General features: G+C 42.4%; 1 protein-coding gene across 2 annotated transcripts; it reads left to right on the top strand.

Moving 5' to 3' along the window:
* Positions 1-772: 772 nt before the first annotated feature.
* ECHDC2 (enoyl-CoA hydratase domain containing 2) lies at positions 773-20,836 on the top strand. Of its 2 annotated transcripts, XM_060233315.1 has the most exons (10): positions 773-974; positions 2,722-2,789; positions 3,567-3,654; positions 4,459-4,545; positions 5,072-5,164; positions 5,761-5,817; positions 12,081-12,268; positions 13,551-13,601; positions 19,739-19,786; positions 20,307-20,836. In XM_060233315.1, exons 1-10 carry the CDS (start codon positions 830-832, stop codon positions 20,382-20,384), a joined length of 903 nt encoding a protein of 300 aa, XP_060089298.1. In that variant the 5' UTR covers positions 773-829; the 3' UTR covers positions 20,385-20,836. The 2 variants fall into 2 exon arrangements, with proteins under 2 accessions (XP_060089298.1, XP_060089300.1); XM_060233317.1 differs by lacking the exon at positions 13,551-13,601.
* The last annotated feature ends 3,263 nt before the right edge of the window (positions 20,837-24,099 follow it).

Here is a 24,099-nt window from a genome sequence, read left to right as displayed (position 1 = left end):
AAAAGTATCTTTCTGAATTTTTATGAGTAATTGAAACTCTGTTGTTACACTACATTTGTCTCTTCCCAAGCATGGAGTTCGATAACAGCATCCTTTCCTTTGAGATGAGGTGTTATGTCAGAAGAATACATTCCAATGTTCACTGCATTACATTACATTCAGTATACTATTTTAAAAATACACTAAAATATACGGGATGTTTAGCCCTTCTTCTTGAGAACATATATGTAAGGACTGAACAAGTTTAGCATATGTAATGAGATAAGAAACCAATCTCTCTTAAATCACAAAGAAACTTCAGGAATAGACTGGAAAGAAAAATTGCTGAACTACGAGTTATTACACAATTTGGAACAACCCCCACCGTGAACTTAACGAATTCTGGTTTCTTTCATATGCTAAACTCGTTCAGTTCTACATATTCTCCTATTTTGATATATTTATTGCTCCACTGTTCCCCCCATAATTAAATCCAAACATATTGTAATCTATAAAATCAGCTTGTTATTGCTTAGTCTTTCCATATATCAAAAAATATTCCTTAAATTGTATTCTAATTTGCTAGTTTACCTATGTAGAGGCATCTTTACACACACGCACAAAGATGAATGCTTAACTTCCCTTTCTATGTATATGAGGAAGTGTGCCAGCACAAGAAAACGGAATAAACGTTTGTTGGTCTTAACGGCGCCACTGGAGTCAAAATTTGTTCTCTTGTGGAAAGAGTCACTTGAGACGGGGGCGGTACCTCTCCACTCCGCCCCTGTCCCTTAGGGAGGGCTGCAGAGAAAGAAGGAAGCAAACCAACGGGGGTCAGTAAGACAAGGTGATGTTTCAACTGAGTAAAGCAAGCGTTTGTCTTCGGACGCTCTCGGCCGAGTGTCTCCATACATCCTGCAAGTTCCTCAGAAGATCCATGTCCGCAGGAAAAAAAAGAGAGATCCTGTTACAAGTTCATGGGGAGGCAAATTGCGGTGAGTGGAGTCAGTGGCCCGCCCGAAACAGCAAAGTTCAAGCGGCTGATATCGTCCTCGGCAGGGCCTTCAAAATACAGCGAAACTTTTGAAGTAAAAATGTACACGAACACCGTAGCTGCCCAGATAAACGCCAAAAGCTATTTTCTCCCTCTCTTCCATCACAGCTACTACGAAGTTGCCTGTAAAAAGATGCCCCCCCCCACTTCCTGCTTCCATTTGATACCACCTATAACCTCCGGTAGAATAGGAAGCGCAGGAGGTACAGGGGAAGGCGGAGGAATTCAGGTAACCCTCTGTTTGCCACACCTGGATGTGTGTTGTCGGGGGAGCACTTTTGGGGGTGGAAACCCATAACAGACACCAGCAGAAAGCGTTCAGATGAGGACAAGTACCTGTGATTTTCACTGTAGTGCTTAAAAATACTATTTAACACCTGTCATCCTCTGTCCCCAAATCCGGCTGCTTGCTTGTAAATGCCTTTTGGATTGTGAAGGCCAATAGCCATATGCAATAAATGTATTGTTTACTACTACTGTCCCCAAATTAAATAGTAATTAGAAAACGGATTATGCCACAGGGATGCTGTAAACCACTGTCTCGACATCCTCAATCCCCATGGATTTAAAAAACACCATTATTTTCCAGACAGGATGAGGGGGGGGGCATGTTTCTTGTAGGGGAGAGGGGATGCAAGGGAGAGGATGCACACTGTCAAAGATCAGCAATGATTCTGGCCTGCCAGTGAAGGAACTATCAGACTAGCACAGGAGAGGCCAAACATGCTTAACATAAGAGCCATACAGAGTAAACATCAGATGCTTGAGAGCCACAAGACATGAATGTCAGATGTCTGAGAGCCACAAGATAGAAAGGAAGGAAGGAAAATAGATGGGGGAGGGAGGGGTGGAAGGAAACAATTTGAACTTTAAATGCATTCTCCAAGCGCCGACTGACTTGGCTTGGAGAAGTGATTAAAAGAGACAAATGCTTTCTCCAAGCTGGCTGACGGGATGGTGGCGGCTTTGAGAGCTATACAATATGTGCGGAAGAGTCGCATGTGGCTCCTGAGCTGCAGTTTGGCCACCTCTGGACTAGCATTTATTTATGTCTGTGCTCACATGCCTCATTCCATGCTTGATATCAGAAAGCAGAGCTGCTGAATTATTGAAGTACCAGGTCTTTTGAAAAGTGCAATCCATGGCAAAGGTCCACTTTGTACAAGAATCTTAGTTGCGAACTAGCAATAATTTCCACCCTTTCAATTTTGAGAGCTATACAATATGTGCGGAAGAGTCGCATGTGGCTCCTGAGCTGCAGTTTGGCCACCTCTGGACTAGCATTTATTTATGTCTGTGCTCACATGCCTCATTCCATGCTTGATATCAGAAAGCAGAGCTGCTGAATTATTGAAGTACCAGGTCTTTTGAAAAGTGCAATCCATGGCAAAGGTCCACTTTGTACAAGAATCTTAGTTGCGAACTAGCAATAATTTCCACCCTTTCAATTTAAATACTTTCTCTTTGATGCAGGCCCTTTTGATTTCAGCAGAGCATGATTCCCACCCAGAAAAGAGTCATGTCCTAAAATTAGTGTGTTAAGTTGGTGTTTTTCTTCATTTACAATGGAAAGTGCCCCAGGAAATATCAGATATAAATTCTGGAGGTACTCTCCACTACCAACACCCAAGTGCTAAACTTTAAACATGGGATCACCTGTTCTTGTTTTTTGTTTTTTTTTACTAAAGGCATTGCAGAAATTCAAATGAACAGACCACATGCCAAAAATTCATTGGGTAAAGTGTTTGTAGATGAAGTGAAAGCCTCTGTCTAACTTTCAGTTATGTAACCTCTATTTGAATATTCATCTGTGTTCAATGGCATAATCCTCAAGTAATTTATTCTGCAGAATCTTTTTAGTGGAGTGCATGGTTTTTAGAGTGAAGCCTATTTAGGGGGAGGACTGTTTAAAAATCTAAATAAATAAAATGAAGGAAGTGCTTATATAGTAAGTTTAGAATAGTGTTATACAAAGTATATATAGAGCCCCGTGGCGCAGAGTGGTAAAGCTGCAGTACTGCAGTCTGAGCTCCCTGCTCAGGCGACCTGAGTTCGATCTCAGCAGAAGCTGGGTTTTCAGGCTGCCGCCTCGAGGTTGACTCAGCCTTCCATCCTTCCGAGGTTGGTAAAATGAGTACCCAGCTTGCTGGGGAGACAGTGTAGATGACTGGGGAAGGCAATGGCAAACCACCCCGTAAAAAGTCTGCCGTGAAAACGTTGTGAAAGCAATGTCACCCCAGAGTTGGAAATGACTGGCACTTGCACAGGGGACTACCTTTACCTTTATACAAGGTAGTTGTAAGATAAGCTGTCAGAATTTTGAAAATCGAATATACTTCAATGTGCTAAGCCACTGATTTGCTATATTGCCTAATTTTTACATATTTTGTGGTATAAAGTTCCCTATGGATTCCTTTAGAGTAGAGTTTCCATTTGCGATTTTCAGCAACAATCACCTGATAAAATTAACCATAGAGTTATGGGTTCTGGTAGAATTTTATATTTCAACTCTGACTATATTCTCTCCCCTTAGCTTTATGAAACCCTTGACATTCTCCGTTGTGATGAAAATGTTCGTGTAGTGATAATCAAGAGCAATGTAAAAGGTGTTTTTTGTGCAGGTGGGTGAGAACATATTCTGATGTAACAATTTACAGCCACCGCTACCCCAAAAATAATAGATAAAAATCATAGACTTTATTAAATGGAAAAGCATTGCTGTGGGCCATGTGGTTCTCTATCTGATTTAATTAATGAGTATACAGTAGGAATATACAGTACTATCAGAACTGATTCAAAAGACTATTAAAAGAGGCCTTCCCAAAACCAGACAGCTGCGATTAACTGGCAAGTGGTCATTTTAACAGATCAATCTTATGCAGAATTAAGTGCACTTCACTGATTTTTAACAGGGTTTGGAGAGGTAATATGATCACCATCTTCAAGTGCCTGAAGGGCTGTCATATAGAAGATGGTGCAGAGTTGTTTTCTGTTGTCTCAGAAGGTTGGACCAGAACCAGCAGGTTGAAATTAAATCAAAAGAGTATTTAGCTAAACATTAGGAAGACCTTCCTGACAGAGCAGTTCCCCAGCAGAACAGGCGTCCTCGGGAGTTGGCGGGTTCTCCTTCTTTGGAGGTTTTTAAGCAGAAGCTAGCTGGCCATCTGACAGCAATGCTGAATTCTGTGAACTTAGGCAAATCATGAGGAGCAGAGGGGGAGGTATTTGTGAATTCCCTGCATTGTGCAGGGGTTGGACTAGATGAGCTTGGAGGTCCCTTCCAAATCTATGATTCTGTGACCAAATTCTACATAGGATTCTCTTGTAGCTTACAAGGCAATTATTGGTGTGTTGAAGCAATACTGCTTAACTCCTTGTGTTCCCTTTGTGTATCAACAAACGATCTGTTTCTACTCCAAATATAGGTGCTGACCTAAAAGAGCGTGCTCAGATGACTGATTCCCAAGCTGTTCAGTTTGTTCAAAGGCTCAGAAGCTTAATGGATGGCATTGGTAAGTAATTAACAGCCATTTTCATGTGATTGTTGTCAAGGTACTAACTAGAATTATCCTCAGATAGAAAGGAGAGAGGAGCACTGATTTCATAGTTATTTATTAATTCTGTCTAACTTATGTTGTATTTTAGAAGGTTTTAAACTGTAAATTATTGTCATCCACTCTGAGACCGTTTCAGGGAGAGTGGGTGATAAATCAAATGAAATAAATAAGGAACTCTCAGCTATGCCATTAAATCAATAGAATTGCTGAACCTATGCTGAGTCAATGTGTTAGCTAGGCTTGCTAAATTGTGATTTTTTTGTGTACAATTCTGTTCAGTAGATCCTCTATGAGATGAATTATACTTCTTTTCTGGAGGTACACTAACATGATAATGTGTTTCAGGCTGAAGCATTAAAATATCCTAAAGTAAATATTAGTAATTTCTTTGTATTTTCTTGGACAGTCACTAATTACTATAAGTAGATTGTATGGAGTACTCGCTTCACATAAAATGTTTTTCCATACTATTTTCTTACAGCCTCACTGCCAATGCCAACCATTGCTGCAGTTGAAGGCTATTCATTGGGTGGAGGTTTGGAACTGGCGCTAGCTTGTGATCTCCGAGTTGCAGGTTTGTACACCAACATAACTATCTGTGTTACAGGGAGAGTTAGGCAGTATTCAAACCTCATATTGTTAACTTTGGTTAAGGAAAAATGTGTTTGAGCCCAGTTTGTTAACAAGTTGACATGCATGTCTCGCTCCTTCTGGTGTTGTGCCAAGAATTCTTGTTAAATAACTGTGACTCATGATGTACAAATGCCAGCGTGTGAGTTAACTGAGTTAGTTCCCCTTTACTACCACTAACCAGGATTTTGGTTTAGGATTCCATTTAGGGAACAGGAAACTAACTCTGGTTAAACTGTGTTCCTGCATTCATACATTGCAGGTAACTGAAGCTAGTTTTAACCACTGTCTTGGGGTGAGAAGAGAATGAGGAACACTAAGACATGAGCTCAGCAGCAACAGGTGTTGCTTGCATGCAGCCTTAATGTCCAAAGGTAGGCTGTAGGGCCTCTGAACGCACCACATGACACAGATTGATCACTGTTCCTTTTTTCCCTCCAAGTGCACAGCTGTGAGCACAATCCAACCAAGTTTAGCACAGTTAAACAGCATAATGCATATGTTAAAGTGACTTCCTTCTTCTGTTGCTTTTTCTGGCAGCATCATCTGCAAAAATGGGTCTCATTGAGACAACCAGAGGACTCTTTCCAGGTGCAGGTAAAGCAGCTTTATACACTTTATTACTTGTTGCTTTCATAATAGCATACTGTCACGACCCGGACCTTCAGGTAGAGACGGGCGGCTGCTGTTGCCCTGGCAATCGGCCAGGACGCTGGCAGCCGGCTACGGTGCTTTCAAGGAGCAGCACAAGCGTTATCTAGCAGTCCTAATTAGTCCCTACCATAAATCAGTCCAGCCGAAGGGAGAAGCAGGGCGTGTCGTCACAGGAATGCAGTGGGTCAAAAGCCAGAGGAAGCAAGCCGAATATATTCAAAGTACCTAAGCCAGTCCACAGGGCAAAAGCAGAGTCCAGTTCCAAGTCCAAGATTCAAGCCGTGGCGGACGGGTCCAGAGCGCAGCAGATGACCGTCCACGACCTCGACCAGGGTAGGGGTCTTCTTTTCCCGGATGGGGATGCCATGTTCCTTGGCGAAGAGGTGGTCCATGTAGCAGCAGGCAGCCCCTGAGTCCAACATGGCATGTACAAAGATCCACCGGCCGTCAGGGAGCTGCAGACGAATCGGGACCAGGAACGGGGTAGGTGGGGGATCGACGGAGCTGGAGGCCCTCAAGAAGTGCCCCAGGTCAGGAGCTCCAACTAGACCTGGGGCTGGCCTTTTACCGGGGCAGCGGAGCTTGCGGGGCGCTGCGATTTGGCTGGACAGGTACTTGCAAAATGTCCAGCTCCGCCACAATACAGGCACAGGTTGTGGGTGCGCCGACGGGTCTTCTCCTCGGGAGTCAGGCGAGGGCGGGCGACGCCCAGCTGCATGGGTTCCGCAGCTGGGGGAAGAGCCAGGGAACCTGGCGGTGGAGCAGCTGTGGGGACCCTCGCTGGGGCGTTGCCTCCTTTCTGCTTCTGGCGGCGGCTCTGTAGCCGCCCATCAATGCGCATGCATAACCGGATCAGGTCTTGTAGGGCGGTTGGTCGGTCGCTGCGGGCCAGTTCATCCAGGATGGCATCAGAGAGTCCCTCCGTATACTGGTCCACCAGGGCAGCTTCATTCCAGGCCAGGTCTTGAGCCAACAACTGGAATTCAGTGGTGTAGTGGGAGACAGAGTTTTGGCCTTGTTGCAAAGTCCGTATCTTGCGGTTGGCCGTCTCAGCTCGCACGGGGTTGGCATAGGCAGCCGTGAAATGTGCCTTGAAACGGGGGTAATCTGCTAGCAGCGGCGAAGATTCCAGCAGTAGGGGAGTGGCCCATTTGGCCGCTTGCCCTTTAAGCAGGCTCAAAACAAAACAGACCTTGGTCTTGTCTGTAGGGAAGTCGCTCTGCCTTATCTCCATGTACAGTTCACATTGGGCGAGGAAGGCAGGGAACTCTTCCAGGCTTCCTTCAAACTTGTCAGGAACACTCACCGGGCAGCGGGAGCGAGGCGCTGCTGCAGCAGCCAGGGCCGTAGCATTGGAAGCAGTCTGTTGCTGGAGTGTAATTACAGCCTGCGTCAGCTGTTGCACTTGGTCGAGGAGCCACGACAGGGGGTCCACGCCTCCTGCCGCTTGTTCAGTCATGGGGGAGCCAGGCGAGTTATATGGGTGCTGGCAAGCTGTCACGACCCGGACCTTCAGGTAGAGACGGGCGGCTGCTGTTGCCCTGGCAATCGGCCAGGACGCTGGCAGCCGGCTACGGTGCTTTCAAGGAGCACCACAAGCGTTATCTAGCAGTCCTAATTAGTCCCTACCATAAATCAGTCCAGCCGAAGGGAGAAGCAGGGCGCGTCGTCACAGGAATGCAGTGGGTCAAAAGCCAGAGGAAGCAAGCCGAATATATTCAAAGTACCTAAGCCAGTCCACAGGGCAAAAGCAGAGTCCAGTTCCAAGTCCAAGATTCAAGCCGGGTCAGGAGCAAACGGGTTCTCTCAGCAGGCAAGAGGGTGCAGGGCATGGTCACGTCCGAGGAGGATCGTTCGTTGCCAGCATAGTTTGCCCTAAGGCCAGGACTACAGATATACTGTGCTGGCTTGTTAGCTCGTTAGTACTCCGGGCTTAGATCTCTCCTCCCACGCATGCGTGCTTCTTTCCGTCTGTCTTTGAACTCCTGCCGTCTTCTTTCACGGAGCCGGCTCACAGGTGGCGGGGATTCAGGAGGTGATGCACTAGGGCCCGGTGTGGCCTGATCAGTTTCAGGAGGGGATGAGCTAGGGCCTGGTGTGGCCTGATCAGTTTCAGGTGGCTCCTGCTCTGGGTTAGCAAGGGCTGGGTCTGGTGCAGGCATGACACATACACTCCAGGCTGTATCCAGCAGTCATTGCCCACTAGAGTAAGGAGGAGTGACTTTTGACTATTCCCCTTTCCTTCTAGACTCCCCATACTGTGGCCGGCATTGTTCCTGGGTATACCCTGAATCATGGGTCAGTTTTACAAAGGGCTGCAGTGGGAGGCAGATAGACCACATTCTGTGAGCTGCATGCACAAGTTTATTAGGCAGAACCCTATGTCACTGAATAGCACAGTAAACATAAGAACATAAGAGAAGCCATGTTGGATCAGGCCAATGGCCCATCCAGTCCAACACTCTGTGTCACACAGTGGCAAAAAATTTTATATATACACACACACTGTGGCTAATAGCCACTGATGGACCTCTGCTCCATATTTTTATCTAAACCCCTCTTGAAGGTAGCTATGCTTGTGGCCGCCACCACCTCCTGTGGCAGTGAATTCCACATGTTAATCACCGTTTGGGTGAAGAAGTACTTCCTTTTATCCGTTCTAACCTGACTGCTCAGCAATTTCATCGAATGCCCACGAGTTCTTGTATTGTGAGAAAGGGAGAAAAGTACTTCTTTCTCTACTTTCTCCATCCCATGCATTATCTTGTAAACCTCTATCATGTCACCCCGCAGTCGACATTTCTCCAAGCTAAAGAGTCCCAAGCGTTTCAACCTTTCTTCATAGGGAAAGTGTTCCAGCCCTTTAATCATTCTAGTTGCCCTTTTCTGGACTTTCTCCAATGCTATACTATCCTTTTTGAGGTGCGGCGACCAGAACTGCACACAGTACTCCAAATGAGACCGCACCATCGATTTATACAGGGGCATTATGATACTGGCTGATTTGTTTTCAATTCCCTTCCTAATAATTCCCAGCATGGCGTTGGCCTTTTTTATTGCAAACGCACACTGTCTTGACATTTTCAGTGAGTTATCTACCACAACCCCAAGATCTCTCTCTTGGTCAGCCTCTGCCAGTTCACACCCCATCAACTTGTATTGGTAGCTGGGATTCTTGGCCCCAATGTGCATTACTTTGCACTTGGCCACATTGAACCGCATCTGCCACGTTGACGCCCACTCACCCAGCCTCAACAGATCCCTTTGGAGTTCCTCACAATCCTCTCTGGTTCTCACCACCCTGAACAATTTAGTGTCATCCGCAAACTTGGCCACTTCACTGCTCACTCCCAACTCTAAATCATTTATGAACAAGTTAAAGAGCATGGGACCCAGTACGGAGCCCTGCAGCACCCCACTGCTTACCATCCTCCACTGCGAAGACTGCCCATTTATACTCACTCTCTGCTTCCTATTACTCAGCCAGTTTTTGATCCACAAGAGGACCTGTCCTTTTACTCCATGACTCTCAAGCTTTCTAAGGAGCCTTTGATGAGGAACTTTATCAAAAGCTTTCTGGAAGTCAAGGTAAACATCTATCGGGTCTCCTTTGTCCACATGTTTGTTTACCCCCTCAAAGAACTGTAACAGGTTAGTGAGGCAAGATCTCCCCTTGCAGAACCCATGCTGAGTCTTCCTCAATAACCCATGTTCATCAATGTGCCTACTCATTCTGTCCTTAATAATGGTTTCTACCAACTTTCCCGGTATTGAAGTCAGACTGACAGGCCTGTAATTTCCCGCGTCTCCTCTGGAACCCTTTTTAAAGATGGGGGTGACATTTGCTACCTTCCAGTCCTCAGGAACGGAGGCAGATTTCAATGAAAGATTACAGATCTTTGTCAGAAGATCCACAAGTTCAACTTTGAGTTCTTTCAGAACTCTCGGATGTATGCCATCCAGACCCGGTGACTTATTAGTTTTTAATTTATCTATCAGTTGTAGGACCTCTTCTTTTGTCACCTCAATCTGACCCAGGTCTTTAAACACCCCTTCCAAAATTAGTGGTTCTGGAGCGGGCAAAAAGTTCTCGTCTTCCACAGTGAAGACGGAGGCAAAAAATTCATTTAGCTTCTCAACCATTTCCCTATCCTCCTTCAGTAATCCTTTTACCCCATGGTCATCCAAGGGCCCCACTGCTTCCCTGGCTGGTTTCCTACTTCTAATATATTTGAAGAAATTTTTATTGTTGGTCCTTATGTTTTTTGCAATATGCTCCTCATAGTCCCTTTTTGCCTGCCTGATCACAGTCTTGCATTTGATTTGCCACAGCCTGTGTTCCCTTTTACTAATCTCACTTGGACTGGTTTTCCACCGCTGAAAGGAGTCCTTCTTACCTTTTACAGCTTCCATTACTTTGTTTGTTAACCATGCAGGCCTTTTCTTATGCCTGTTTGTGCCTTTCCTAACTTGTGGTATGTATTTTATCTGAGCTTCTAGGATTATAGTTTTAAATACTGTCCAAGCTTCCCCAAGGGTTTTGACCGTATTTACCTTCCCTTTCAGTTTCCTCCTCACATGCCTCCTCATCTCAGTGTATTTACCTCTTTTAAAGTTAAACGTGGTTGTGGCGGTCTTTTTGGGCAACTCCCTATTTATACAAACGGTGAAATCAATAACATTATGGTCACTGCTCCCAAGCGGCGCAATCACTTTTACATCTCTCACCAAGTCTTGGGCATTACTTAAGACCAAATCCAGGATCGCCTCACCCCTGGTAGGTTCTGAGACCATCTGCTCCATAGCACAGTCATTGAGAGCATCAAGAAACTCAAGATACAAATTGTAAAGATACAAATTGTTATATTTATTGATGTTATTTATAGTCTCTCTTTTTAAGGGGCTTGGGTATGTTCAGTCTGGAGAAGAGGTGGCTGAGGGGGGCATGATTGTGCTCTTTAAGTATTTGAAGGGCTGTCACTTAGAGAAGGGCAGCAGAAGAGAGAACTCGCAATAATAGGTTTAAATTAAGGACAGGAAGATACCAGTTGGATATTAGGAAAAACTTTTTACAGTAAGAGTGGTTCAACAGTGGAATCAGCTACCAAGGGAGATGGTGAGCTCCCCCCTCACTGGTATTCTTTAAGCAGCAGCTGGATGAACACTTGTCAGAGATGCTCTAGGCTAGGAGTGGCCAAATTTGCGTAACATAAGAGCCACATAGAATAAATGTCAGATGCTTGAAAGCCACAAAAAAGGAAGGGAAGGAAATAGATGGAGGGAGATGCGAAAAGAAAGCAACATTAAATCCATTCTCCAAGCCACCAACTAGCTTGGCTTAGAGATGATATTGGGTTTATATCCTGCCCTATACTCTGAATCTCAGAGTCTCAGAGTAGTCACAATCTCCTTTACCTTCCTCCCCTACAAGAGACACCCTATGAGGTGGGTGGGGCTGAGAGAGCTCTTACAGCAGCTGCTCTTTTAAGGACAACTCATATGAGAGCTATGGCTGACCCAAGGCCATTCCCACAGCTGTAAATGGAGGAGCGGGGAATCAAACCTGGTTCTCCCAGATAGGAGTCTGCGCACTTAACCACTACACCAAACTGGTGATTTAAAGAGAGAAATGCCTTCTCCAACCCAGCTGATGGGTGGTGGGGGCTTTGAGAACCACACAATATGTGTGAAAGAGCCACATGTGGCCACCCCTGTTCTAGGCTGATCCTGCATTGAGTAAGGGGTTGGCCTGTATGACCCCTTCAACTGTGATTGTTTTAATTCTCACAGGGACTCAAGGCAGATTACACATAGTGCCTACACAAAATGGAACATTCAGTCACCAGGATAGCTGGTTCTGTAATATTCTCTCTTGAGGCCATTGGTAGAGATTATGAGCAACACAGCTGGATCCAGCTAATTTATGAAGAGATAATTATCATAGCTTAGATCCTATCCCTCAGTTCCACTGGGTCAGATCTACTTGAGCAAGCAGAAAAGACTGTGTTTTTGCCCACTTTCTCCCCATTCAGCAACTCATCCCAAAGGTGGCTGCAATGAGGAAGCAAGAGGCCTCTACCAGTGCTTTCTGCAGTACAGGTGTGGCAAAGGATCCTAGTTCATTGTTTCCGTATACAGAACCACAGTAGAGAATTTGCCTCCCAAAATCTGTGCTACATTTTATCATTGTTTTGTTTTTTGCCTAGGTGGATCCCAGCGTCTACCACGATGCATTGGAGTAGGCCGTGCCAAAGAACTGATTTTCACTGGCAGACAGATTGATGGACAAGAGGCCTACTCAATTGGGCTAGTTAATCATGCAGTGCCACAGAATGAGGAGGGCAATGCAGCTTATCAAAGAGCATTAGCTTTAGCTGAAGAGATTGTTCCTCGGGTCAGTGTATCATCACTTGATGGGTATCATCTGCAGGATACTTTTTTGCACTGTCAGAATAATGGGTGCTCACTGCACCAAACCTATTTTTTCTAAAGAACATCAAGGCAACCCAAATTTGTTTAAAAAAGAAATCATATCCAGTTTCACCTTATCACTAATTTTCATGATTTACCGTATTTTTTGGACCATAAGACGCACTCCCCCCCCCAAAAAAAAGTGGGGGGAAAAGTGTGTGCGTCTTATGGAGCGAGGGTACCTTCCTCGGGGAGGGGGCGATCCGCTGCCTCCGCCTCTGATCCCAGCGCTTCCCCCACACCTGCCTGCCTGGCTCCAGCTTCTTCCAGCAAGCGCTGGGATCGCTCCACGCTGCCCCCACCGCAAACCCAGAGCTTCGCGAGCGCCGGCTGCGGAGGGGGCAGCATGCTTCCTCCATGCCTGTCTGCCTGGCGCCAGCTCTGACGCTTACAGCAAGCGCCAGGATTGCTCCCTCCGCCCTCCGATCCCGGCCCCTTCTCTGATGCTTAAAGCAAGCACCGGGATTGGAGGGCGGAGGGAGCGATCCTGGCGCTTGCTGTAAGCGTCAGAGCTGGAGCCAGGCAGACAGGCACGGAGGAAGCACGCTGCCCCCTCTGCAGCTGGTGCTCGCAAAGCGCTGAGTTTGTGGTGGGGGCAGCGTGGAGCGATCCCAGCGCTTGCTGGAAGAAGCTGGAGCCAGGCAGGCAGGCGCGGGGGAAGCGCCGGGATCGGAGGAGGCAGCGGATCGCGCCCCAGGAGGAAGGTGCGTCCTATGGTCCGGAGCGCCTTATGGACCGAAAAATACGGGTAGATTCTGATTTTAGGGGGGTAGGAATTTGCTTTTCTATTTTCTATTGCAAATGCTTTGAGGGTATATACTTTTAAACTTTCTAACAACACAGACAGTGATAGGCCCAAGGTTACCTAGTGAACTTTATGGCTGAGCAGTGACTAGAACCCAGACCTTTCTGCCCCTTGCAAATATTGTGTTACTTATTTTGTCTATGGAATCTGATAAGGAACCATGCCCAATAATACAACCATGCCCAATGATGATATTGTTCCATCGGTGGCCCATGATTCCAGTGGGGAGTGATACAAACTAAAACAAATCTAAGTTCCTATAGGAACAGGGATTTGTCAACTTTTTTCCTATTCCACTGTTTTCTCTTCATCCTAAGGCAGATAATTCTTTTCAGCAGTTATGAATATCCTCATTGGTATATTACTACTCACAAATCCCTGTTCTCTTTTCTGTTAAAAGGCTCCAATTGCAGTGAAAATGAGTAAAGTGGCTATAAACAGAGGAACTGAGGTAATGAGTTTATAATAAGGCTTTTTATGAAGATCTTCAGCAAACCAGAGATGTACATGACTACACTACATATACTCACAAAATAGCTGTTTTTAAGCAAAGCAGCTCTTGAAAAGCAATTCTCAGCATAAATATGACTGTGTGCACATATATTCTTAATAGTTCTTTTCCTCTCACCCCTACCTAAGGTCCAGACATGGGAACTGTAAAACTACATATGTAGTAGCCAAAGGTATTGAGAGGGAGGTTATGGAATGCCATCTATGGAGGCTTTTGAGTAAAAACTGAATTATGTAGATATATTTTACATTGATACTTTTTTGGGGGGAGGGGAGGGGTTTGCACACTCTTGAAAATGTCCCAAGATTATCACATTTGTTGTTGCATTTTATCAGTTTTCTGTTTAAGTATCTGACCTCCTAGGCTAAAACACAGGAAATGCTGCACTGCAGTAAAACATCTTTGAAGGCATTCCAAAACTTTTTGGGTTAGAACCAAATGTTCCACTCTGCTAAGGATCCAGAACTGTACTGTGGCAGAACAGACATGTTGGATCCATCCCTCTGTTCATCTTGGGGGCAGCAGTGAAGACTACACCATAGATGGGATTTCCAGGGTCATCTAGTCCAACCTCCTGCACAATGCAGGAAACTCACAAATACCTTCCCTGCCCCCACCCAGTGACACCTGCTTCACACCCAGAAGATGGCAAAAAAACAAAAAACCTCCAGGATCCCTGGCCAAACTGACCTGGATAAAAATTGCTGCCTGACCCTAAAGTGGTGAACAGCATTCCCTGGGCATGTAAGAAAGGGCAATGAGACTTCCGGAGTTGGAAAATGGAGAGCTGAACTGCTTCTCACAAGGGGAGCAGACTGGGGTCTCTGTTCGGAGTAGAAAAGGCGATCTCAACGCCTACTGCCTACTTTTTTCAGTCAGAGATTAGTCCAAGACATGCTTGAAAAATTCTGAGGAGATTTACTTTGGCTGAAAAGGAGTTCCAGAGGGGCTCCTTTAAGGCTTTGAAGAGTCTCCAGCGACGAATTGCATTCCAATGTCTACAGAGAACCCCCAGGGTCATTCAGTTGACTTAAACTCACCAGGATCCAATGCTTCTTTGTTCTACTTAACATCTGAATTAACATCAGAATGGTGTCTACTTGGATAACTAACGTTGAGGGTACTGATCTTTATCTATCATTCCGGGACTAAAATAAGAACTTTAAAAGAAAGACTAAAAGGTGGCAAGTTAAACATATTATGTCAATATAAAGAAGAAGAGGAGGGGGTGAGATTGAGACTATTGGATATTAAAGAACAGCGTTAAAAGATGAGAAAAACAATGTTTTGAATACCTGTGGTTTCTGCTGAAAACCCCCATCGTCACAGAGTTGCTGATCTACTGGAAATCACAGGAAGTGTGTCATTAAAGTATCGAGAAATCTTTGGATCACTAAGAACAGGATTTGGTAGCAAGCAAGGCAGGAAGTGGCCATTGAAAGAAGGTAAAATGCAAGTTAACCAACCTACTCAAGGACTAAGAAACCATAGAAAAACATCAGCGGCCATTAAGAGAAGGTAAAAAAATTAAAATGATTTAAAGCTATTTGGGACTTGGAAAATTAGTGGAGCCGGAATATTTGGACATTATAAAGTGAAAAATATTGGACAATATCAACAAAATTAATTTGGGTAGCCTCTAGAAGAAAAAGGAAAATTTTAAAAAAGAGGCGCAGAAAAACCGCGGGCGCCATCTTGGACAGAATAAAAACTTTAAAAATTAATATCTTGACCTGGAAAGCTCCAGGAACGGCAATTTTGGGCTCACTGAAGAAGGCAAGCCTCTGTCTTTAAAATCTTATACTTGAAATTTAATTTGGAAAGATCAACTTTTGGAGCTTATTTACATGTCAGACCATAAGCCAATACGTACAAGGGCTGGCTCACTTGAAAAGATGCAGGAGCAACTGGATGTGATGGAGGCAAGAATGATGAAAGGAATGAAAGAGCTAATAACTGCCTATAAAAAAGAAATAAAGGACATTGAATCCAGTAAAGAAGCTCAAAAAAAATTGAGGATCTCAGAAATGACACCTTAGTGACATCTAAGAAAGTACAAGAGGTGGAGGAGAAGGTGAAAGAACATGATTCCACCTTAAAATAAGTGCAAGAGAAGGTAGTAATGCACGACTGCAAGCTGATGAAAAATGAGATATGCCTGAGAGGGGTACCTGAAAATGAACAAAATGACCTGAAGGAATATAACAAAAATCATTGCTGAATTTTTAGGTGATGAGTTTCCGGTAACGGCACAGCGCTAACAGACGTGTTTGTCGGAGCTCCGGCTCTGCAGCGTCTGTGCTGGTCTTTTTTGGGGGGGTTCTTCAGCTGGTAAGAACTCGGTGGTACCCCTGTTGGAGGGGCACTCGTGCGGAGGAGTGCTGGGTGCTCTGTGCCGATTTGTCTGAGCATAGAGCCCGTTCAACATATTACTTCAAGCCCGGATAGGCCAGACGCCTTAATGGCGAATTAGCTGTGACCACCGGAGAAGAGGAGTAGGCGAAGCGGCATTTGGAGGACAGAATAAATGGTAAAGAAGGGGGGGGGAGTACATCTGACCCTAAACTGGAGACATAAACGAAGGAAAGAACTTACTAAGTGCATTGTTTTGCCCCTGCTTTCGAGTGGAATCCGAAGCTGGGGGGGGAAAGACCTGGTTTAGCGAATGCACAAAGGTAGAAAGCGGAGGAGTGGTGGAGGACTACCTTGGCAGCAACGGCAGAGGTTGGGAGTCGTAGACTGGCTATGATTGTAAAAGTTTGTGAAGAGCACTGAGACAGAGGAGGTGAAGAAGGGGGGAAAAGAGGAAAGAAGCAGGAGATTTCTGACGATTTAAGGGGAGCCTTCATGAACTTCTTTTCCTCTCCCTTTTCCCATATGCTTGTGCATGGCGATTTTCTTAAAGAGACAGGGAGCTAAATAAAGGCTCAACGGTGGTTATAATATACAGGGTGGAAAGAAAGTCACCGGACCTTTGAAATGAGTTGAATCTGAAGATGGGAGACTTTTGATGTTAGTATAGAGTTTCCAGGAACACAAGGGCGGAGGTGAGGTGGAGAGGCTGGAATTCCGTTGGCAGAGATGTGGAAGAACAGGAATGGATTTACTGAACTGGCTTTTTGAACTGGTAGCAGAAGAGAGGAGCAGAGATTGAGATTAAGAAGAGGAAGAAAAAGGAGAAGAAGAGGAAGACAGAAGGATAAGAGGTTGGGAAACATTAAGGATTCAAAAGAGACAGTTAACAAATAATTAATGGATTGAATAATTAACTATTGTTAATTTGATTACTGCTTATTTTCTGTATGATTTTCTATATGTAATGAGTTAATGTGAATGTTCAGGTGAAGGGTGTTTGGTGGTAAAGAATAGTAATTTAAGGATATAAAAACCAACTGGTATGTGAGAGTGTTAAAGGAAGGTGATGTATGAATTTTGAGTGAAGTAAGGCGAAGTAGTAGTATATGACTTGGAATTGGGGTGTCAGTAAGACCTTGGATAATAGAAAAATGAGTATGACATACAAGTAAGACAAAATAGATAGGCTAGTCCCACTATTGGCAACTTTAAAACTGATGGAGATAATGTCCTCACAGGAAGTTATAGAGGAATTGCAGAATTCTATGCAAATGTATTTTATGAATGCATTGAGTCAGGTGCAGGCAAATCTGACAGAACAATTAGATGGAGTAAATAAGAAATTAGATGGCCTGCAAAAGCAATTGACGGAAGTAAAGGAAGAGATTCATGGCTTGACACAATCTGCAAAATATGTGGAAGGAAAGTTGGAAGTAGTGAATGAAAAGTCTGAGGAGATTGAAAAAGTTCAAAAATACGAAGGGGACAGATTAGTGAGAATAGAAACGGTGCAGGTAGTGCATATTTCAGGAATGCAGAATATTCCAGAGGATAGATATGACCATATAAAGGAGGTGATAGTAGAGATCTTGACACCAGTTCTTGGTATGAAGAAAAAGGAATTGGAGAAAGATACAGAAAATGGCTATAGAGCTTGCCTTATTTATTTCAAGGAACACTGCCTGCTGAGACAGGTTTATATAAGGTGTATTAGGAGGAAAATGAAGGAATTGGTCTGCCAGACGATGAGAGACAAATCATTAAAGTTATATCGTTGGCATATTACACCAATAAAACTGAAGAAAGTGTATTCCGAAATTGCTGGTTGCTTTGTTGCAGGGAAACAAATTGATACCATGCAATTCACAAACAAAGTAAGATGATTTGAAATGCTAATTTTTTTTTCTTCTTTTTTGGACCACAGTGTAGAAGAAAAAGTTTTCTTTTTCGTTAGCTCTAGACTTAGCTGAGGTAGATACTCTGATGGAGATACTAAGAGAAGAAATTAACAAATAGCTAGAAGGAAAACGGATCTTATTGTATGAAAGTGTATTCCAAACTTGCTGGGGGTTTTTTGTTGTTGTTGTTGTTGCAGGGAATTAAATTGATACTATGTAATTTATAAATAAAGTAAGATGACTTGAAATGCCAAATGTTCTTTTGGATCACAGTGTAGAAGAAAGAAAGTATTTTTGGTTGGTTCTAGACTGAGCTGAGGTAGATACTCTGATGGAGATATTAAGACAAGAAATTAACAAATAGACAAATAGAAGAGAAATGGAACTTATTGTATGAATGGTTATGGGGGAAAGATAATAAGAATATAGTGTAAAAAGGGGTTAACTGTAGAATGTATGATTTGGTTTAGGTTAGAACAAAGGATTTGTGTTTTAATGATATAAGTATAATGCATCCCGCGGTCTACATCCCTAAGTTTATGTTTTGTGTGTGTGTGTGTGTGTGTGTGTGTGTGTGTGTGTATATATATATATATATATATATATATATATTGTTAAATGTAATAAAAAGTTAAAAACTCCCCCCAAAAAAATTTTAGGTGATGACCCAGAGGATTCTAAACACCTGTATGACTATGTATACAGGGTCAACTCATTCTATGCTAAGAAGAATAAATTACCAAGAGATGTGGTGATAAGGTTTGTGACACAAGATATGGTTGGAAAGATCATTTAAACTTTGAAAAAATACTAATGGTTGAAGACAGCAGAGTAAGAATAATGAAAGAGCTGCCAAGGAAGGTTATAACTGACAGAAGACTATATAAAAAATTAACAGACAAGCTACGAGACAATGAAACAAGGTATAGATGGATGCTACAAGAAGGTTTGAGTTTTGAATATCAAGGGAAAAGGATTACAATTACAAGCATTCAAGAGCTACAAAGGTTTTTTGAACAGCATAAAGAATTTGGGGATACAGAAGTAAAAGAATCATGATGGATTATACCACAAAGCAGTATGCTTGGTATGGATAAAAAAATGGGTGACATTATAAATAAAAAAACTTTTAGTATTGGAAGAAGTTCAGAAGATATGTGGAAAAAGAATGGAAAATAAAGGGACTGGGTGATTTTTGATAATAATTGAATAATGAAAATGGACTAAAATAAGTTGGTTTATATAGGTTTTGTTTACTGTCTTGTAGGATGATACGTAGTTTTCTTTTTTAAGGAAATTCTTTAAGTGATAAGGTTACGTTTTTTTATTACTATTTTAAGTAATTGACACTGGTGGAAGTCTTGATATGGGGGAGGGGAGGATAAAATTGAGTAATGTATGGGATAGGTATAGAGTGTTTTTCTTTTAATGTTATTAGTATTTGATATTACCATATGTTACTAAATAAAAATTGTTTTAGCAAAAAAAAGAAAAGAAAGGGCAATGAGAACTAAACACAGATGCAACCCTTCCTGCCCTCCTTCTCATGAGCTGCCTAAGTTCACAGAATTCAGCATTGCTGTCAGATGGCCATTTAGCCTCTGATCAAAAACCTCCAAAGGAGAGTCCACCATCTCCTAAGAAAGCCTGTTCCACTGAGAAACCACTCTGTCAGGAAGTTCTTCCTAATGTTTAGTCAAAATTTTCTCATCCAGTTTAACATGTTAGTATATTACTACTGAAATTGTGGCTAAAAGAGTACAAAAGGTTAATAATTAGAAAATGTTCATCTTCTGTACATACAAATAAGGTTTCCTTTTGCAGGTTGATATTGCTTCTGGGATGGCTATTGAAGGAATATGTTATACCCTGGTAAGCTGCCCAATTTTTTTTTTGTTGGGGGGGGGGATCTGCTTTTTAAAAGTTGGATTTTTTTACAATTATGCACAAATCATATATACGTTATAATTTGAAGATCAGGTTGAATCTGACATTTCTCAGATTTGGATCCAAAATGTGCCTAGAAGCTTGCATGTTATCTATTACTTGTCTTCGGCCTTGAGTGAATTAAATATGTTCAGTGAACATGCACATTTCTCAATAGGAAGAACTATTTATAAAGTAAAAAGTACTGCATGTCTGCTTAGGACATCAGGCTGCTCATCATTTGAAACTGAAAGCTGCCTACACGTTACAAACTTAACTTTTTCCTCCTCCTTTCTACTTTATCCCCAACTTTATCCCCATTATGGGAACTTTATGATAGCTATGTATCCTGGGATTATGAGACCGCTTCTATCAAACTATAATTCAAAAGTTATTAATGCAGAATATACTTTTGTACTTAATAGGACTTCCTTTAAGTGTTAACCACTGTAATTTTTAAATGCAGAATATCCCTACAAAAGACCGGAGGGAAGGAATGGCTGCTTTCATAGAGAAACGACCACCAAAATTCATTGGCAAGTGATTTTAAGTTTCCTTCAGATGCCTGAAATAACTCCAAAATGTGATTGGAATACTGTAATGAGGCTTTTTTAAAAATAAATTTTGTATTCGGTAACGGTGCCTTACTGGTGGAACCAGCTGCCGGAAGAGGTACGGGCCCTGCGGGACCTAGGGCAGTTCCGCAGGGCCTGTAAGACAGCCCTCTTCCGGCAGGCCTATAACAACTGACATTGAGAATATCTTCTGGATGGAACTAAAAATGACATTGAGAATATCTTCTGGATGGAACTAGAAATGCATCTACAGACCGCTGGTTTTTATTCTTATTTTTATGTCTTATTAATTATGGTTTTAACTTTATTATGTAAATGTTTTTAAGCTGAATCTATGTGAATGTTGTGAGCCGCCCTGAGCCACTTCGGTGGGAAGGGCGGGATATAAGTCTAAATATAAATAAATATTCAGACTTTGGTACTCATATCTTGATTCATATGAATACCACTTTCAAGAATAGAAAAACTTCAGTGATAAAAGTAGGATCTATATGCTATGATGGAGAGAATTTAGGTGCCTTGGCTGAATACTATATATTTAACATGACAGTGGTTTTTATAAGGTGGTGATGGTAGGCATTTCAAACCCCAAGCTAGACAAGAGGCCACCCTGGTGCTTCTAGTCTCAAACACCACCATGGTGGACCCTTACTTCTAGTTGTGGGAGGAGCAGGTTGAAAAAGTTTGAAAACTATTTTGAATAGTTTGTTGCAATATGTTTATTAACCAAAACTCAAGCAAACAGATAAGATCCATATGCACATCCATATAGAATTTTCTACTGCAAGTGCAAGAGAGATCACTCTCAGGAACTGACCTCTCTATGTATGCAAGAATTAAATTTTCTTCCACATTTGCCCAGAAATGAAAATGTGGGAGGAAAGAATTTAACACTTGTTTCCGTTGGAGTGTAACAGGGAAGAGTATAAAACAGCTGCACCTCAGACCTTGCATATAGGGCTGTAGCCTTCATCCAGGACAGCAGAGTGCTCTCTTAGGTAAAAGTCGTCATGTTTTGGAAGAATTCTATGAGCTTGCAGCTAGCATCTAAACATGGTCTAATTTAGATATATAAGCTATCAAGAGGTTGTATTTAAGTTTGGCAACACAGATCTCACATTATAAAGGCATCCCTCAATGTTGCTTCAGACCTTACTTTGACTATTGCAAAAACAAAAGTACAGAAATATGTTTAGGGGAAATTAGAACAATGAACATGGAAACTATAGCCAAGAATTTCCCTGTTTATGGAACTATTTAATGACTGCTCAAACTTTGTTTCAAGGAAATTCTCTCATTTTCTATAGCTTGAATCTTGAACCACAAATAAGCTCTACTGCATATAATGTTTTTCAACAGATACAACAGTGAACAGTCTATCCAAAATTGTTTTCAGAACTGGCTTAGAACAGATTTAAAGTCCAGAACCATGTCCCCAAAAAGTTCCATACAAGGCTGAAGAATAAACATTGGCTTCCATTACACTGAATGGAAGAAGAATGTGCTCTTTTCCTTAGTTGAAGTACATTATGGACATACTGCACAGCTTCTAGTTTAGTAACCTGACCATGGGCTTTCCAAACATTTATAAACCTGAACCTTTTATTTATCGGTAAGTGAATTTCCTACCCAAGCCTACTCATTTGCTTTAATGCAAAGATGTTCAGGAATACCTCAGCTGTACAAGAAAAAATAGGATGTAATTGATGTAAATGATGACTGAGCTTCTATTCTTCCCTTTTAGAGGCATTTCATCAAATTTTATTCAGGGCCATTATCTATCTTGAAATGTATCTACAACCAATATTTTGAAATGTTTTATCACTGGGGCCATGACCACACCCATCTGAAAATGAATTGGTTACACTCTCCATGAAGTATACGCTCATTCATTTTACCATAAAATACTTTACTTTAAACAGACCAAGTTTGAGTCCAGTGGCACCTTTAAAACCTACAAAGTTTTATTCAACATGCCCACAAAAGCTTGTACCCACAATAAAACTTCGTTGGTCTCAAACTTTGTTCTGCTTTAGATCAACATGGCTACTCCTTTGAATTTACCTGAAACAGTAATTAAAGCCTCATTGTGAAGCTCAATGTTTCATTAAAACATATAAAAAGCAGTAAACCAAAATTAATAAAACGCAGCAATAACTGATGGCCAAACATCTACATAAAGTCTCCAAATTTTCAGAACTTTCTACACCTATTATCTTCTAGGCTCTGATCTGGATGGGAGACCATGAAGGAAGTCGAGTGTTGCTATGCAGAGGCAGGCAATGGCAAACCACCTCTGAACATCTCCTGGCTTGAATTATTGGGTTGCCTAAATTGTGATTTGATGGCACTTTCCATTAATTCTTTCCTGGGGTAGTAATATTTTAAAAAGTTTTGACTGTTAATGAATCATGTGAGAAAATACCTTGCACCCTTTATACCTCAGTATTCTATTAATACAATGCTGGTAAAATACTGGCAAAAGAAAAACACAGTTTACCATCTCACACTTTGCTAGAATGTCACACTTGAAAAGCTAAAAGGCTACAATAATCCTTTTCTCTTGAGGTAGGAAGATCAGGACTGACCTCCGAGAAGACAAGTCTCCAAAGGGGAAATTATAAACTGTCAGAATGTGAGAAGGATGTTCTTGTCTCCTTGACTGCCTTTCATAGATTGGGCACAAACCATGAAGAACTATGCCTTTACTTAGGGATTCCATCTTGACCCCAACTCGGAGATGTGTGGCAATGATGGACTTTTAAATGCTGCTGCTTTAAGATCCCCTAGCCTATTCTAATTTAACAAACATCTGAGTTAACTTTATAGTTAACTTTATAGTAGGACTGCATGTTTATCCTTTTTATCCTTGCTCAGCCTGTATACTCTTATTTAAAACTTTCTGATATTTTGTCTGCCCGTTGTCTGTAAACAAACCCTATCTATTTGAGTCTTGCTTCCAAAGAGCCATAAGGGAGAGAGGCAGTAGTTGAGCTCACACTCCATAAAGATCATCCCTATGCTAGCTAGCAGGAGAGATGGCAACAGGGCAGAACTTTAAACAGCAATGCAGGTACAGAGCACTAGATATACAAATATGTCTATCAAGAGATACTCTCAGAAGTCTTAGTGACAGCAGTTACTCCCCAGTGATGTCTGGTACTGCCGGAAAGTAAGGGAAAATAGCAGCATTGCCAAGCAGACACTAGGGATGGCTATGGGGACTTTTTGAGCTTCTGAGACCCAAGAGATTGGGGGCTAATGTGTCCATTCCTTCACAGACATGTAAAATGACGGCAACACTTCAGCAAAACTCATGACTGATGCAACTCTAAGTAGATTTTGTTGATTTCACCAAGAATAAATGTTTTGCAACAGAGATAGGAAGCATACCTGCCCTGAATCTCAGAAATAATCTGAATTGACTAGGGCCAAAAAAATCTACCACTATTTGTCATACACACCTAAACCCAGTTGCAGGGTAACTATCAGAAGTGACAGCTCTTGTTTTCACAAAGAACTCTGCAAAAGCCATTGCCAAGAATAAGGCAATCAACATTTGTTTTACAGTTTTGCCTAGAATTGGCTACAGAATCAAAGTTTGCTTTCAAATTCACAAAAGCTGTGAACAAATATATTTCTGTGGATCAGCTGAACAGAGTACACTGTGGCTCAGAAACCAGA

Source organism: Heteronotia binoei, chromosome 2 (genome assembly GCF_032191835.1).
Source record: "Heteronotia binoei isolate CCM8104 ecotype False Entrance Well chromosome 2, APGP_CSIRO_Hbin_v1, whole genome shotgun sequence".
In the NCBI taxonomy this organism is placed as follows: Eukaryota; Metazoa; Chordata; class Lepidosauria; order Squamata; family Gekkonidae; genus Heteronotia; species Heteronotia binoei.
The sequence above is the reverse complement of the archived record's forward strand: the minus strand, read 5'-3'. Positions and strand labels throughout refer to the sequence as shown.

Excerpts from the sequence above, each read along its gene's own strand:
- ECHDC2 (XM_060233315.1), top strand. The coding sequence starts at position 830 with ATGTTTCAACTGAGTAAAGCAAGCGTTTGTCTTCGGACGCTCTCGGCC. Across the intron at positions 5,818-12,080 it reads AGGACTCTTTCCAGGTGCAG|GTGGATCCCAGCGTCTACCA; the intron begins GTAAAGCAGCTT and ends TTTTTTGCCTAG. Across the intron at positions 19,787-20,306 it reads AAGGAATATGTTATACCCTG|AATATCCCTACAAAAGACCG; the intron begins GTAAGCTGCCCA and ends TTTTAAATGCAG.